We start from the raw sequence: 17,315 nt of genomic DNA on the forward strand, positions 1-17,315 counted from the left end.
GAAGGAAGGAAGGAAGGAAGGAAGGAAGGAAGGAAGGAAGGAAGGAAGGAAGGAAGGAAGGAAGGAAGGAAGGAAGAGAGAAAGAAAGAAAGAAAACTTGAAAGAAAGAGAAAGAAAAAAGGTAGAGGAATTTAACTTGTTTTCCTTTTCCCCAGAGACCAAAACTAGTAGGAAACTGTTGAGAATCAGATTTAGATTTAATATAAAGAAAAAATTCATAATAGTTGGAGGAGCAAGTGGTACAATGATAGAGTACCAGACTTGGAGCCCAGAAGACTTGAGTTTAAATCTTGCCTCAAACATTTACTAGCTGTGTGACCCTGGGCAAGTCACGTAAACCTTCCTCAGTGCCAATTTCCCTGTCCATAAAATAGGGACAGTGATAGAACCTACTTTATATGGTTATTGTTAGGCTCAAGTGAGGTAATGTACATTTAAATGTATACATGTATATAAGTTTTTAAGTACACATATATACTTATTTGTAAATTTATAAATGTATATTTTTAAGTACATAAGTGTACTTAAAGCATCATCTAAATTACTATTATGATTATTAAATCAAATGGGCAGCCTCAGGAGGTATTGATCTCTTTGTCACTGCAAGTGTTGAAATGGGGACAGGATGACTACTTGTTAGTGAAGTTTTAAAAGGTTTTGTACAATATGTGAAAATCTGAACCAATTTTAGCAGCGTGATACATAGATGTAGTCAGGAAAACTGGGTTTAATTGGGTCTATCATACATCCTAACCATGTGACCACTTCTCAGTATCCCCAAGTAACTCTTTTTTTGTTTATTTGTTCTAAATTACAGAACTGTACCTTTTTGGTACCTTATTTTTGTACATTGTACCCCCAGAGAAAATTCCTTCTATCAAAGCAGATTGGCTGCCCAAATGCGATTTAGGGTCTTAGAGAGATACTTTAAAGATAAAGAAGTGAAGTGACTTACTCAGGGTCACATTTTCAGTATTTATCAAGGACAGGACTTGATTCCAGGCTAACTCTCTGTCACAGCCTGGTGCCTTTCATCTTGGACATAATAGACACTTAATAAATGTTCATTGAATTATTGTTCATTGAATTATTGAATACAGAGGACAATAAGGGTAATTGAAGTACTATTATTGCTTGTGTTTTTTTCCCTGTAGCCGGATCCTGCTGGCAGAGATATTTCCATCCGTCCAATCCTGGAGCACTGTGAGAACAGCCACATGACAATTTGGCTCGGCATTGTCTATGCCTACAAAGGTCTCCTTATGGTAGGCTTCTCTTGTATTGTTCATTGTTGGTGTCTGCCATATATACCCTTATGTTAGCTAAGTGCATGTTCCTTGCTATAAAGCAAGGGTGGGGAGTTGTTTGCTTTTAAAAACTGAAGACTAAATATACAACATGACTCGATTTAAATTGTCAAATAAAAAAGGTGATCTTTTAAAATTCAGAACAGTATATTCAGATTTTTTAGATTAGTCACAAACACTAAAAAATAGAAAACCTCACTTCAGTTCAATACTACATACTACGTAAGGGGAGCAAGTAAAGAATGAAAGGCAGAGTTGGGATGAAGAAGCCTATGATTTTTCATTTGTTTATTTGGTTTTAAGTTTGGGGTTTTTTGTTTTATAAGATTATACTTACAAAAATGAATAATATGGAAATATGTTTTTCATAATAATACATGTATAACCCAGATTGAATTGCTGGCCAGTTCCAGAAGAGGGGAAGAAAGGAAGGAGAAAGACAATTTGGATTCCATAACTTTGGAAAACTTATGTGGAAATTTGTTATTACATGTAATTGGTGAAAAAAATTTTTTTTGTTTAATTTAAAATAAAAAACAAAAAAGAATGAAAGGCAAGAGACAGAAAGGAGTAGAAGATAAATAAGTAGAAAGGAAAAGAATCATATAGATAAAAGAGCCATAGAGATAGAAGAGAGAAAAAGGAGACAGAGACAGAGAAAGAAAAAAGAAAGAGGAGAGTGAGAAAAAGAGAGAGAAAAGAGCAAGAGAAAGAGAGGGGAGAGAGAAAGAGAAGAAAGGGAGAGAGGAAGAGGAAGAGAGGAAAGAAAAACAGAGGAGAGTAAAAAAAGAGAGAAAAGAGGGGGAGAGAAAAAGAGAAGAGAGAAAAGAGGGAGAAAGGAAGAGAAGGGGGAAGAGAAAGAATAAAGAGAGAACAGAAGAGGGAGATCAAAAGGGAGAGAGAAGACTGGCTCAGTAGGTTTGGGGATCAATGTTGGTCACATTCTATTTCATAGGTATCACCTGTTAACAGCTTTTTGAAATGTTATTTAGCTAACCACTTTAACTTGAAATGTTACTTAGCTTAACCACTGTTTATAGCTCTTTAGCTGCGCTGATCCTTAAACTATTGAAGTCCTATGACCAATGGGACAAGTGGAACAGTTTATTACAATAGAGATAAAATTCAGGCTATGGCATTAGTGACCATTAATATCACTCAAGAGCCAGCTAAAGTCAAGCCAAGAACTTTGGACCAGAGGTTGCCCAAATCCAGGGCTCCAAGTCCTTATGGAGACAATGCAAAAGAGCTCCTGCATGGAAAAGAATGGAGTCTATTTTTCAGTGAACAAGAAAATTCTGTTGACTTCATGGTTCAAGTTCCCAGTGGAATCTGTTTGTCATTGCCCTTATTCCAGGTCCCCCAAGTTCCTAGTCCTATAAAAAAATTCCCCAAATATCAGTTCCTGAACCATCCTGGACAGATTCCACATAATCATCTTATAGGCTTATTGGTAAGGCCTCCAGACTGACCCTACTTTTGTTTCTGAAACCAAAGGTCAGTTAATCATTCTTTAAATCAACCTACATTTTTATAACGTTTTATATTTGGCAAAGTTTACAACCTTGAAAACCTTTGAAGCTAAAAAAAAAACCTCAAAGGTTTTTAAGGCTTATGACCACCCTATGAGGCAGGTACACTCAGCTAATATTGATTTCCCTTTGACTAAAGCTTTAGCTTAATCCCTGTGGCCTGTTGTAATTACTCAGGGACTACTGCAGATTCTGATAGCTTAGAACACCATCAATACCACACACCATCCCTTCACTTCTACAGAGATGAAGGAGCTGGGGAGGAGGAGGGAGTCTCCCTCTCCTGCTGACCCAAGCAGAGCTTCTCCAACTGCCAATGAACAGAACACCCATCCAGAGGCTCCAAGCCTGGAAGAAAGTGAAGTCACTCAACCCCCATTGCTAGCCCTTACCATAGAACTAATACACAATTTTGATTCTAAGATGGAAAGTAAGGATTTAAAAAAGAAAAAATGACAGGTAATTGGTGAGCTGAATAGCTTTCTGGCCCAGGAGTGATTATAAAAGGACTTTCCCTCATACCAGGTCAGAGTGGGCTTCCTAAAATCCAGGAACAAAGACTAGACCATTTCCTGGGTGATTGTAGCCAATTCTTTGCCAACTAACTTTAAAGATTCACCAGGAAATTACAAAACCATCCATGGCCTCGGGAGGGCAGATGACATTTACATCTCCTGCCACTCTGGAATGGGCTACTAGCAATAGAGGTGACATTCTAAGCCCAGTGCCACTACCTGGTAGGAATACCATATTTTATCCCTGTATTGGAGAACCTGCCACATGCCAGGGGCTGCTCCCCTCCCCCTTTCCACCCCACCAGAGGACATTTCTCACATGCCCCACCCCTCTGCCCAACAGCCAATGGGAGTGCTTCCTCCCCTCACCCTCTCCACCCCTCCTGAGGACATTTCTCACATGCCCCACCCCTCTGCCCAACATCCAATGGGAGTGCTTCCTCCCCTCACCCTCTCCACCCCACCTGAGGACATTTCTCACATGACCCACCCTTCTGCCCAACAGCCAATGGGAGTGCTTCCTCCCCTTATCCTCTCCACCCCACCTGAGGACATTTCTCACATGACCCACCCTTCTGCCCAAAGCCAATGGGAGTGCTTCCTCCCCTCCCCCCTCTCCACCCCATCTGAGGACTTTTCTCATGTCACCCACCCCTCTGCCCTGTAGCCAATAGGAGCACTTCCACCTTTCCCTGTCTGGGGCAAGGGGGACTCACATGCCACATGAGGGTTGCATTTGGGCACTCGGTCTCTAAAAGGTTCACCATCACTATATCCCAATTCAACCTCATCATCAGAATTTAACCTATCTTTACCCAGACCAAAAGGTGTCAACTACACATTGAGAAGGAGCTATTCTTTGTGTCCATTCCTATGTCCAATACACCTGGGGAGAAGGAATAGAGAGACATTATCACCTAAAAGCCTCAGTTTGGAGCCCCAGAGAAGGAGAGCTTCTCTATTGCTATTTCTGAGAAAGGAAATTTGTTTTGCTTGACAATGCATATATGGGTTTTAGGTTGTTTGTTTTGTTTCAACTGGGAGTAAGTGAGGAGAAAGGAAATAAGGATGAGGTAGCCAAAAAGAAAGAAAAGAAAGTCATTGAATTTTTTTTAGTACACAGAAGAGAACAGAAGGAAGGCCAGAAGTTATCACAGACAAGCAAGACAGCTTTGAAAGTCACAGGTTGCATTTATTATGTCTTAACATATTAATTTAATATATTACAATTTTTTTAAACGTTTACCTTCCACCTTAGAATCATTAATGTGTATTGATTCTAAGGCAGAAGAGTGGTAAGGGCAAGACAATGGGGGTTAAGTGACTTGCCCAGGGCCACACAGCTAGGAAGTGTCTGGGATCAGATTTGAACCCAGGACCTCTGGTCTCTAGACCTGGCGTTCTATCCACTGAGTCACTCAGCTGCCCCAATATATATTACAATTTATATGTTTACTAAACTACTATTTCAAAGAAAAGCAAGTCTTAAGAAAATGGCAGTTTTGTGTGCAATCTTTTAAGTTCTACTATGCATATAAAAAGGCTCTTTTTATTAGATATTTTTTAAGTTCAGAACAAAAGTGAAAAATGTGTTTTTTAAAAGATAAACTCCCTTCATCAAATATTCATCAGCTATGATGTAAAAACAAAAGGCATTAATGCAATTTTTTTTTTACTTTTTTGACCACTATCAGTGGAGAATTCATCAAGAATGGGATACTATCCATTTGTTTACATGTATACTCACTCCATGAGGATAAATGAAAAAAAGTGTGGAAACTGTCATCGTGGGCCAACAGCAGAGTATTTGGGTGTAAGGGTAACCCTGCAAATTTGTAAACTGGGGGTTCTGGTGATCTTGAATGAGCTATGAAGCCTACACATGAACAAAGGACAGGGTGAAGACCCTGCCAGGATCCCTACAATCTCTCTGAGCCTTGAACAGCTCTTCCATGGATTTTATCACTAATTTGCCCCCTATATTAGGCATCCGCCCTAAAAAGGCACCTTTTCTTCCTTGCTCATAGCTCCCACTGCAATTAGAACTGCCCTAGCCATTCCTGCAACATCTTTAATCTCCATAGGCCTAAGAGATTTGGGCCTTTCTCCTTATTTTCTACCCTATTAGCCTATTTGACCTTACAGGTCAAAATACACCACTCCCCCACTCCTCTGGCCCAATGTATTACACAAGCAAGATGAACAAATTATAATCCCAGAATCAGGCTTCTTAAATCATATTTTACATCTCTGGCAGTCTGGTGAAGCCTATGGACCCATTCTCAGAATAAGGTTTTTAAATACATAAAATAAAACACATAAAATTACAATGCTAATCGTATTGAAACACATTTATTCCTTCCACACCGAGACTTCCCCATCACGGTTTCACTGTCATAGTCAACATAAGAAATTAAAGGGAAATTCGTGGGGAGAGTTTTGCAAAAGCCACAGCCAACACACAAAGGCCAGGAGGTGACAAAGAAAAAGTTTAGAAACTCAGAAGTGCATACTTAACCTAAATTTACAAGATACTATAAACATCCCATAAAAGAAAAAATTCAGATTTTTTTTCTCCAATACAAAATGAGGGCCAAAAAATTTTACATGTTTTTTTCCAGCTTGCAACATACCACTAGACCCCTAGATGTGGAAGGGATAACTGTATAGTTATTAAAATATTTTTCAAACAAATTCAAAGACCCCCTAAAATCCATTAGGACAAGGAGTCCATGAACCCTTGTTTAAGAACCTCTACCCTAGAACAATCCTCAAGTGTTATGTTTCTCAGCAACTGTTTTGTTTTATTGTTTTATTGACCTTTCTTATTAGCCACCAAGCAATTTTTTATTCAATAGCTTTATGCATATCTACTCCCAGAAGACAACTTTCTTTTTTCTGAATTAAACTCCACCCTCTGTTCTCTCTTCTACTTATTCTCTGAACCGCAATTTCTACAGTTAACCAGCACTTGGAGGAGTTGAAAGCTGTGAAGGTAGTTTTATAACTCACTCTGGACAGCTCCAAGGCCCCCAATAACTCAATAATACCTGCTGAACCTTTGCAGGTGGGAGATAAGGCAGAAAGCCACAAAACTTGTCATATCTGACTATACTACCAAGAAACAAGAGCAAAAGTCCACTGGAACCTTCTGGATTCCACAAGAAATAAGACTATTGCCCTTCAAAATGGCCAATGGCCTTGAGCTCATCCCAATGCAATTGGGGAAATCTTTAAGTAGGGAAAAGGATAGAAACACATATTGCCAAAACTAAATTACCAGGGTAAAGGGGGAAGGATAGGGAGGGCAAAAAGAATTGGGGATATTTATACAAGGGTCAAGATAGACAGGTAAACAGGTATTAATCAGATTCCAGATCTAGGAGAGTCTACTAAAGTTTAAGAAACCAAAATGTAGTAAGAATTGATATTTTGTCTAAGCCCAGAAGCTTAAGTCTTTCAGTTCTGGTTGCTTGAATGCCCCCACCCTAACTCGGAAGACCCCTCATTCCCAAGGGTCCAGTGACAAACTGACACCCTTTTCCCCACCACTATAACCACATTGTGCAGATTCAGCCCTACATTCCCCATATTTCCAGTTTCTCCCATTCCCAGTTCCCTCAGTTCCAATTTCCCTTCAATCCCTAAGTATGGGCCCTTGGACTGAATTATTAACCTGAAATCTGCATTCCTATTTCATAGTGTTTTTACTAATGATCCTGGACTAATCCTATCTGTCTCTGACACATCCTAGAGACCACTATTTACACTAGACTGATCCTGTGAGTATCTCTCTGAGAGTGACTATGGCTCACTCCCGTTACCCAAGATTCACTTTCAGTCCCTGTGGAACCTGTTAATGATTCAAGAATGTCTGTGTACTCCGCTACCCTGTCTCTGTTGTGAAGGCTGATGAAATGTAGAAAAGTGGGCTCTTGGTGGATAAATCCACCCTAATTATGCCGTTTCCTTTAAACAGCACTTTCTAAGCAGCTTGCAGCTATGAGCTAAAAGAGGCTGGTGATTTTACCAAAGCATTTCAGGAGTTCCTTTCTCTCTGTATAGAGGAAATTTTTAGGAATTTTCTTAAACAACCCATCACTAAACTGGAATGGTGCTACCTAAAACAGCCCAACAAATCATTAAAAGTCAACCTCATGAATTTATTAGGCACCTAACCATTTGATAAAGGCAACTGACTAAACATAGAAAACTACTACTAATTACTGGCTAGCTGGCTGAAGGTTCAACACCACCCTGGTGGCCTTTGATGAAGCAAGGGTCAGCTCTGAGAAAAGCTTTCCTCTTCACTTTTTCCTTTGTTTCTCTTGGAAAGTGATTCATCTCTTTTCTCCTAAGCCACAAGCCATGGGTTTTCTAGAAGAAGCAACAGCAGTGTCCAGAGGAGCTAAGGACCAGTTGTACCAATGAGTTGAGTGAAGACATGGAGAAGAGTTGAGAAAAAAACTCCTGAAGCTACAGCCTTCTTGGGAGAGTCAGGCCCCAGAGCCAAGAATCCTCCCTGTCCCCCATATGGGTTCTAGTTCTTTCCAAATGAGCATAGCAGAACTTGGGCCAGGATTTCAGCTGAGTACAAAATTGAAAACCACAAAAAAAGCATCAAAACCATAATTCCCTCCCCAGATCTATGACCAGGGAGACCAGCAGAGTGACTCACACAGAAGAGAAGCCATTTCTCTCTTCTTTTTTTTTTTTCTAACCCTTACCTTCCATCTTAGAATCATAACTGTGTCTTGGTTCCAAGACAGAAGAGCAGTAATGGCTAGGCAATGGTGATCAAATGACTTGCCCAGGGTCACACAGCTAGGAAGTGTCTGCGCTCAAATTTGAACCCAGGACCTCTAATCTCTAGGCCTGGCTCTCAGTCCACTGAGCCACCCAGCTGTGCCAAAGCTGCACAAAGACATCTGGGGATGTCAGAGGTGTGTTGCCTTGGCCATATTTATTACCTGAAGGTGTGCCTCCCCATTTGTGAAGTCTCTAAGCTTCCAGGCTTTCCAATGATGTAGTGCGCATCTGTGAAAGAGTATACCCGATGTTTTATAGGGATGTTTTGTTACTACCTGTCTTACTATATACCATTTCAGTAAATGATTTGACTTTAAGCTAATTGTGTCCTCTGGCTAACTATCCAAAGGGGGGGAATTGTATACTAGAATTTTAAGAGGGTAGATCCACAAATTACCTTGAACCTAGAATAGACCCTCAGGGGGCCAAACCGGTGAATGCAAATTGGATGAAAGGAGTAACCTAAAGAAGCATTATTATGTGTGTGTGTATATACATATATATAATGCATATGTATATGACAGAAATTAGCTTTATTTATTAATAATTCAAGGTGAATGAGTGTAACCAGCACATACACACTGAGATCAATGAGATACAAGGACATCTGTGTGTTGTAACTGACAGAACATTAACATTTTAAAACACTTCAATGAAAATATTTGATTAAATGCCAATGCTTTAAACGCCACTAAAAATTCAATCCAGTTTAAAAACGTCAACATAATTGACTATGATTTAATTTGTGCTCTAGAAAACCTGTTCAGATTCCCAAATGGAAAGACTTTTATGAAAGAATTTGAAATCTAAATCATTATCAAATTATTTGTATACACGTATAACATACATATATATAAATGAGTGTGTGTGTGTTTTGAAAAAGTGTTTAGCCCTATTCAGTCTCAGAAAGGATGAATTCCATCTGCCCTTAATTCTCTTCTAGAGTGCTATTAAACTCAGATAGAAGCAAGAGCCACTCAAAGGTACCTAAGGATCCTTGCAGCTCATATATTGACTTAGAAAGCCACATATTGGGGGGCAGTTTGGTGGCTCAGTAGATGGAAAGCCAGGCCTAGAGATGGAGGTCCTGGGTTCAAATCTGACCTCAGACACTTCCTAGCTGGGCAAGTTATTTAACCCCTATTGCCTAGCCCTTACCATTCTTCTGCCTTGGAACCAAGACCCAGGGTTGATTCTAAGACAGAAGGTAAGGGTTTGTTTTTTTTTTTAAGCCACATATTAACATTTTCTTTGCTTTATTGTATTTTTACTTATTTTGTTAAATGGTTCCCAATTACATTTTTAAACCCTTACCTTCTGTCTTAGAATTAATACTAAGTATTGGTTCCAAGGCAGAAAAGCAGTAAGGACTAGACAATTGAGGTCGAGCGACTTGTCGTGCAGGTAGAAAGTATCTGAGTCCAGATTTGAACCCAGGACTTCCAGTCTCCAGGTCTGGGTCTCTATCCACTGAGCCACCTACTTGCCCTTTCCCAATTACATTTTAATCTGGTTCAGTTCACACTCAAGAGTGTCAGGAGCTGTATTTATCCACATCTTTTACCTCTGGTGTAAAATATGGACTGGAAGTAGAACAGACTAAAGGCAGAAATGCCAGTTAGGACACTATCACAAAAGCTGAGGCTATAAGACATAGGAACCTGTATTAGGGCTTATGGAGGTAGACTAACAGGATATAACAGATAATTGGATATAACAGGATATAACAGATAACTGGTAAGTGATGAAGAGAAAAAACTAAAGGACTGTAAGATTTAGAGCTGGACAATACCTTGACACCAGTATGGCACAGTAGATCTGACGTAAGAGAATCTGCGTTCAATTACTGTCACTAATACTTGAGTGATCTTGGACTAGTCACTTATCTTCTCTGGGTCTCAATTTCCTCATCTGTAAAATGAGAAGGTTAGACCAGCTGGCCTGTGAATTTCCTTCTAACTCTAGATCTATGACTTAAGTTCAACTGCCTCGTTTTATATATGGAAAGTGCAACCCAGAGAAATGAAGAAGTTTGTCCAAAAAAGATTTAGAAATTTAAAAGTGAAAAAGAAAGAGGAAAGGGCATTATTTTGAGAGGATGGTAAAGTCAAGAAAAGAGGGCTTTTTTTTTTTTTTGATAGAGAGAAAGAAGCCAGTGGATAAGAAAAGGTTGAAAGAAAGAAAAAGGGTAGAGGGGATTATTGATGGGACCAGCTAGAGCAAGGGAAGGGAGGAAAGTGTGGTACAAGTGTGTGAACAGTTAACAATACAAGACAGTACAATGAATCTGAGGAATTCGGAGAATTTTGGGAAGGTTTGCATGACCAGCTGCAAGATGAAGAAAACAAAACCAGGAGAACAATATTCAAAATGTACAATGCTGTAAATAAAAAGAACACGGAAAATGAAGCTGATGGCTGTTCAATTATAATAGCCAATCGGCTCAAAAAAGAGATTAGGAAATCCATCTCATTCCTCTCTTTGGGGGATTATGGGTACGGAATGTAACATAAAACTTTCAGACATGGATGTTGAATGGTTTTTCTTTGGAGCAATAAAAGGTTTACAGGTGTAGGGTAGAGCAGAGAAGAGAGGCAAATATCCAGAAATTTCTATAAGGTAAAAATAAAGACTGCCAATAAATTTTTCTTTTATTTCTTAAAGGGCAAGAAAGAGCAAAAGATGGTAGGTGATCTGTTGATAGTCCTTTCCCAAGGTTCGACTAGGACTAATATGATGCCACACAGGTATTCTGAGGCTATTTGCCCATTCCTGGGTAGTCTCAAGGAAATGCCTAACAGTTCCCTAGCCTGGGAGCTATAGAGCCACCCTGACTCACTTAGCCAGAGAGGGATATAAATCTTCACATTTCCATACTATTTTAAAAGTGACAAAAAGCACTGACACGAAGATAACCTTGCGAAGTAGAAAATGGCACCATCCTTTCCTTAATTTTATGAATAAGGAGCCTGAGGCTCAAAAAAAAAAAAAAGACTTCTCCAAGGTCACCCAAGTAAAATAGGATCATAGGGAAGACTTGAACCCTAATCTACCAGCCCCAGTCCAGTGGTCTTTCCAGCACATCACTCTGTGTGTTCTTTTTGACTCTGATGATATCTGCTATTCCTTCCATGGGTTAATACTGTTTGGTTTATTTGTGGGTACATACAGCTCATTTCCTGGCACCAGGACACTGGCACAATTATGCTGTGAGAATTTATTTTTCATATACTGGATTCATTCCTTTATATTAGGGAGAATTACTATGTATTTATGGGTCTGGGATCTGGGTCAGTGATAGCATCTAGTCTGCTGCCTTTTATCTTTGGGAATACCAAAGAATGTTTTCCTTTTTTTTTTTTTTTTTTTTCTTTTTTTTAACCCTTACCTTCCGTCTTGGAGTCAATACTGTGTATTGGCTCCAAGGCAGAAGAGTGGTAAGGGTAGGCAATGGGGGTCAAGTGACTTGCCCAAGGTCACACAGCTGGGAAGTGTCTGAGGTCAGATTTGAACCTAGGACCTCCCATCTCTAGGCCTGGCTTTCAGTCCACTGAGCTACCCAGCTGCCCCCAGAATGTTTTCCTTTTTAACAAGATTTGGTTAATAAATGAAGGAGACAAGGGTTCTTTTCCTGTGGATGTGACTGCCCATCTATCAGTTTGCAGAAGGGCTGAGGGTCTGATGGACTACTTCTTAGTTAGATTATCACCAATTAAAGATGTCTTGGGATGGTCAAGAGAGGGGCTGAATAATGAACTCCAAAAAAATCTATGTCAGGCTGCCTAACCCAGCTGGGGTTGTCCCTGCTCATGAGAGACAAGCATGGAGACCTCTATCACTTTGTCAGTTTTGATGCTGATCTAACCAATAAACTAGATATAATCAATATCAACTTAATATAATAATGATCTCGTGATCATTTTAATCATAACAAATCCATGTATGTATTAGTTTAGAACTGGGGTTGGACCTGCAGTTTCAATGGTAGAGGGAATCCTATGTGAAGGAACTACCCTTATCCAAAGCAAATCAGTACCTCATCTGTGACTTCTAGGAACAGACAACTGACCATTGAGAGGTGAAGGGACTTGACCAGGATCCCACAGTCAGTTTGTGTCAGAAGTGGGACTTGCGGGGGCAACTGGGTAGCTCAGTGGATTGAGAGCCAGGCCTAGAGATGGGAGGTCCTAGGTTCAAATCTGGCCTCAGACACTTCCCAGCCGTGTGACCCTGGGCAAGTCATTTGACCCTCATTGCCTAGCCCTTACTTCTCTTCTGCCTTGTAGCCAATACGCAGTATTGACTCCAGGACAGAAGGTAAGGGTTTTAAAAAAAAAGAAGTGGGACTTGAACTCAGGTCTTTCTGACTACAAGGCTAGTTCTGTATCATTTCATCACACTTAAAAAATAATAATAACAGGGGCAGTGAGGTGGGGCAGTGGATAGAGCACCAGGTCTGGAGTCTGGATGACCTGGGTTCAAATCTGACCTCAGACACTTCTTAGCTGTGTGACCCTGGGCAAATCACTTACCCCCTGTTTACCTAGCCCTTGCTCTTCTGTTTTAGAGTTGTTACTAAAACAGAAAGTAAGGGGTTAAAAAATAAATTCATTTCATTTCTTAGATAACATGATATTATGTATACATTTGAATTTTTCTTTGAAAATGAGACTTTAACAAAACCTAGACTTCCTAGAGCCACCTTCTCTCATTTTTCCCTACACTCAGAATATTGATATTAGAGGTAGTTAGTGTAATGGACTGGCAATCAGGAGACCTGAGTTAGCATCTCCAAGTGCCAGACCTAGAGTCAGGAAGACCAGCTTCAGACAAGTACTAGCTGTGAGACCCTAGGCAAGTCACTTCACCCTATTTCCCTCAGTTTCTTCATCTGTAAAATGAGCCAGAGAAGGAAATGGTAAACCACTCCGGTATCTCTGCCAAGAAAACCCCAAAAATGAAGAGAAAGGCACAATTGAAAATGACTTACCAATAGCTGTGTGACATTAGTCAAGTAATATTATTTCTCTGGACCTCAATTTCCTAATCTATAGAATGGGAGTAATAAATAATAATCCACCTCAGAGAGCCATTGTGAGTAGTACACTTTGCAAACTGTAGGGCGTTATATAAAATCTTATATAAAACTAATCTCCAGCCTCTCTTCTTCCCTTCATCCATTTTGTTTAGGAATCCTGTTTAAGGACAATAGTGGGTAAGAAGAATTAAATTTGTTCTTTTCTGCCCCAGAAGACAGAGCTAGAGGCAGTGGGTAGAAGTTACCCAATAAATAAATAGATAGATAAATAGATGAATGATGAATGGATATTAATTAATCAATTGGTCATTTGTTTGATTAATTACCTAATTTTTTAAAATTAGATTTGCTATCAGGAACAATTTCCAATAACTAGAACTGTCCAAAAATGGAATAGGCTGCCTCAAGAAATAATGGATCCAGTGGTAGCTAGGTAACTGTATAATTAGGACATCTTGAACCCTTGGACAACTCCCAGCATCCCTTTCCTTTTCATCCCCACCTTGCCTCCTTATGATGTCTGTTTGTATATAGTTGTGTGTAATTCGGCCTCTCTCTCTCTTTTCCAGCCATCTATGTGGCCGGGGGAGCTCTCTTTTTTTTCTATTTACCTTTGCTTCAAGTTAGTATTAATAAACTTTATAAATATAATACTTGTAGTATTTGGATATTAATTTTAATTCTCACAGGGACACAATGGATAAAGCATCAGGCTTCCAGCGGTAGTACCTGGGTTCAAATCTGGTCCCAGATTCTTCCTAGCTGTGTGACTTTGGGCATGTCACTTAACTCCAGTTGCTTGGTCCTTACTACTCTTCTGTCTTGTGTCTGATTCCAAGACAGAAGTTAAGGGTTTTTTAAAAAGAAAAAGTAAGAAAGAAATAATGAATCCTCCCTCACTGTTAGTCAGCCACTAAAGCTCAGAGTCCTAGTTTGTCCCAATGATTCTTTTTCAGGTATGGATTAGACTAGAGACCCTTCTAACTCTGAAATTCTGGGCTTCTATGCTCCAGAAGGAATTGTCAATACCTACTTCTAAGGCTTAAATTATCAGGAAAAAAAAAATACTAGGACATGGCACAGGATCTACTTTCCAAGATGAATTAGATTTAACATTGGCAAGACCTTATGGGGGCAAAACTTTTCTGGATGATTCCCACCCGGATTGCCACCCCCTCTTTCATCCCACACAGAAGATAGGAAAGCAATACACACACACACACTAGCTGGGCAATAATAATCTTTCCTTTCTGTTTCTTGTTTCAGCTATTCGGTTGTTTCCTAGCTTGGGAGACTCGCAATGTGAGCATTCCAGCTTTGAACGACAGCAAATACATCGGCATGAGCGTCTACAACGTGGGGATCATGTGCATCATCGGGGCAGCTGTCTCGTTCCTCACCAGAGACCAGCCCAACGTGCAATTCTGTATTGTAGCGTTAGTCATTATATTCTGCAGCACCATCACACTTTGCCTCGTGTTCGTGCCAAAGGTGAGTTGGTCCCTTCAACCGGAACTTCTCCACCTTGTCTCTGAGTCAAGCGGGCATCAATAGTTGTATTGCTGTCCCAGCTTGGTTTTCCAGAGCTGTGAGTTGGTTTTCTGAATCCAATAAATTTCTGTACTTAAGGGAGCCTTAAAAAATACCAGGAGGGCAGCTGGGTAGCTCAGTGGAGTGAGAGTCAGGCCTAGAGACAGGAGATCCTAGGTTCAAACCCGGCCTCAGCCACTTCCCAGCTGTGTGACCCTGGGCAAGTCACTTGACCCCCATTGCCCACCCTTACCAATCTTCCACCTATGAGACAATACACCGAAGTACAAGGGTTAAAAAAAAAAATACCAGGAAAGGGCAGCTGGGTGGCTCAGTGGATTGAGAGCCAGGCCTAGAGACAGGAGGTCCTAGGTTCAAATGTGGCCTCAGACACTTCCTAGCTGTGTGACCCTGGGCAAGTCACTTGACCCCCCATTGCCTAACCCTTACCACTCTTCTGCCTTGGAACCAGTACATAGTATTGATTCCAAGAGAGAAGGTATGGGTTTAAAAAAACACACAGAAAATGAAAGAAAATGTCAATGAAAATGGATGTTTGTGGGGTTCTTCCATTTCTGGGAGGTAATGTGAGAGGGCCCTTTCTCTGCCTCAATAAATTTGTTTGTGAGGAGGAAGAAGACAAGAAAAATGTTTCTGAATGGTTTTTGAAAGAACTATCTTCTCATTAGCCGAACAAATGTGTTCCAGAGTACTGTAAACTTAATTTTTGTTAAGTAAATTGTATTTGCTCATTGACTTCCATTATAGAAAAATGACAGTTATTATTCTGATGGGTTGGGGGAACAGGAGAAGAAAATCCTCCATAAATGCAGTACAATCACACTTACACGTATAGAAATTTTTTATAGATCACAGATTTAAAGGGAAATGCCAACTTCCTGATAAAATGGCAGTGGTTCATGGGATTGAAGGCTAGAAACAAGGATATGCTAGAGCCAACTTGTGCTATTGTTTGCTAAATTTTCAGTGTGAGTATTTATACCCTAAGCTTCAAATCAATACTCCATGCTTTGCTTTGATAATTGTCTAGGCTTAAGAAAGAGATGGAGAAAAAATGAATAATGCTAGTCTAATTCTAAAGTGTGATGTGCTTTTCAGAGGGCAGCTAGGTGGTGCCAGAGACAGAGCATCAGGTCTGAGGCAGGAAGACTCCTCTTCCTGAGTTCAAATTTGACCTCAGACACTTACTAGCCAAGTGACCCTAGGCAAGTCACTTAACTCTGTTAGCCTCCATTTTTTCATCCGTCAAATGAACTGGAGAAGGAAATTGTATACCACTCTAGTTTCTTTGCCTAGAAAACCCCAAATGAGGGATCACAAAGAGTTGGATATGATTGACATGAATAAACAACATCTTTTCAAAGAGTTGGTTGTTAAATATTTATCAGCACACCCCTGACTAGAAAGGATCTTAAAATGACCCAACTTTATCCCCTTGTTTTATAGATGAGGAAACTGAGGTCCATCCAGGCAAATGCTCAAGGTCAGATAAGGAGTAAATAGCAAAGCTGATAGACAAACAAACCCAAGTCAGACTCCAAATTCTGTGCTCTTTCGACTACATGTAATTCAGAACCCAAAACCTGGCCATCTGATGGCCTCATCCCCCTCCCACCAGATACTGCTCCTACCATAGGGCTAACCCTAAAACAGAAATCATCCAACTTTCCTAACTAGAGTCTTCTATTTTTTTCTTTATTCAAAGATATTTTATTTTCCCAATTATATGTAATAATAATTTTCAACATATGTTTTCCAAAATTATAAGATCCAAATTATCTCCCTCCCTCCCTTCCCTCCCCTGCCTAAACATGGTAAGAAAATTGATCTGGGTTATACTAATATTATCCTGCAAAGCAGACTTCCATGTTGGTCATTGTAAGACAATAAAACTAGAATCTCTTTTTTCTTTTTTTTTCCTAAATCCTTACCTTCCATCTTAGAATCAATACTACATATTGGTTCCAAGGCAGCAGAATGGTAAGGGCTAGGCAATGGGAGTTAAGTGACTTGCCCAGGGTCACACAGCTGGGAAGTGTCTGAGGCCAGATTTGAACTCAGGACCTCCCATCTCTAGACCTGGCTCTCAATCCACTGAGCCACCTGGCTGCCCCCTATAGTCTCTTCCAAATCACATCTATGATCATTCTTTTTTACTTAATATTCTGCTCAACTTAGAATATTAGACTTTAAAAAATTAGGGCACAGAGGGCCTTTATAACATAGAACGTAAGAGCTAAAAGAATCAGAGCCTAGAAATCGTCTGGTCTCACTCATTCATTTCACAGAAAAGAGATCAAGGCCCAGAGAAAAGTAACTTTGCCTAATATCACTCAGCAAGTTAGTAGCAGAACCACAACTGAAAAACTAGATCTCTTGAGGCAGGGAGTTGGCACAGTAGGTAGAGGTCAGGAAGACATGCGTTCAAATCCAACCTCAGACATTTACTATATTTGGGACCCTGGGCAAGTCACTTAATTTCTGTCTGCCTCAATATCCTTAACTGTAAAATGGGGATAATAAGAGTTTCTACCTCCTAGGGTTGCCATTTTCATTATCCTGA

At 40.0% G+C, this 17,315-nt stretch overlaps 1 protein-coding gene across 1 annotated transcript in view; it reads left to right on the forward strand.

Moving 5' to 3' along the window:
• The window catches only part of GABBR2 (gamma-aminobutyric acid type B receptor subunit 2), an 871,636-nt gene that overhangs the window by 834,608 nt on the left and 19,713 nt on the right, over positions 1 to 17,315 (forward strand). The window contains exons 13-14 of the mRNA XM_044678625.1: positions 1,155 to 1,265; positions 14,468 to 14,692. Of these exons, the coding sequence (XP_044534560.1) occupies positions 1,155 to 1,265; positions 14,468 to 14,692 (336 nt within the window). The remainder of the gene's footprint in view (positions 1 to 1,154; positions 1,266 to 14,467; positions 14,693 to 17,315) is intronic.

The sequence above is a fragment of the Gracilinanus agilis genome, chromosome 1, assembly GCF_016433145.1.
Source record: "Gracilinanus agilis isolate LMUSP501 chromosome 1, AgileGrace, whole genome shotgun sequence".
NCBI lineage: Eukaryota > Metazoa > Chordata > Mammalia > Didelphimorphia > Didelphidae > Gracilinanus > Gracilinanus agilis.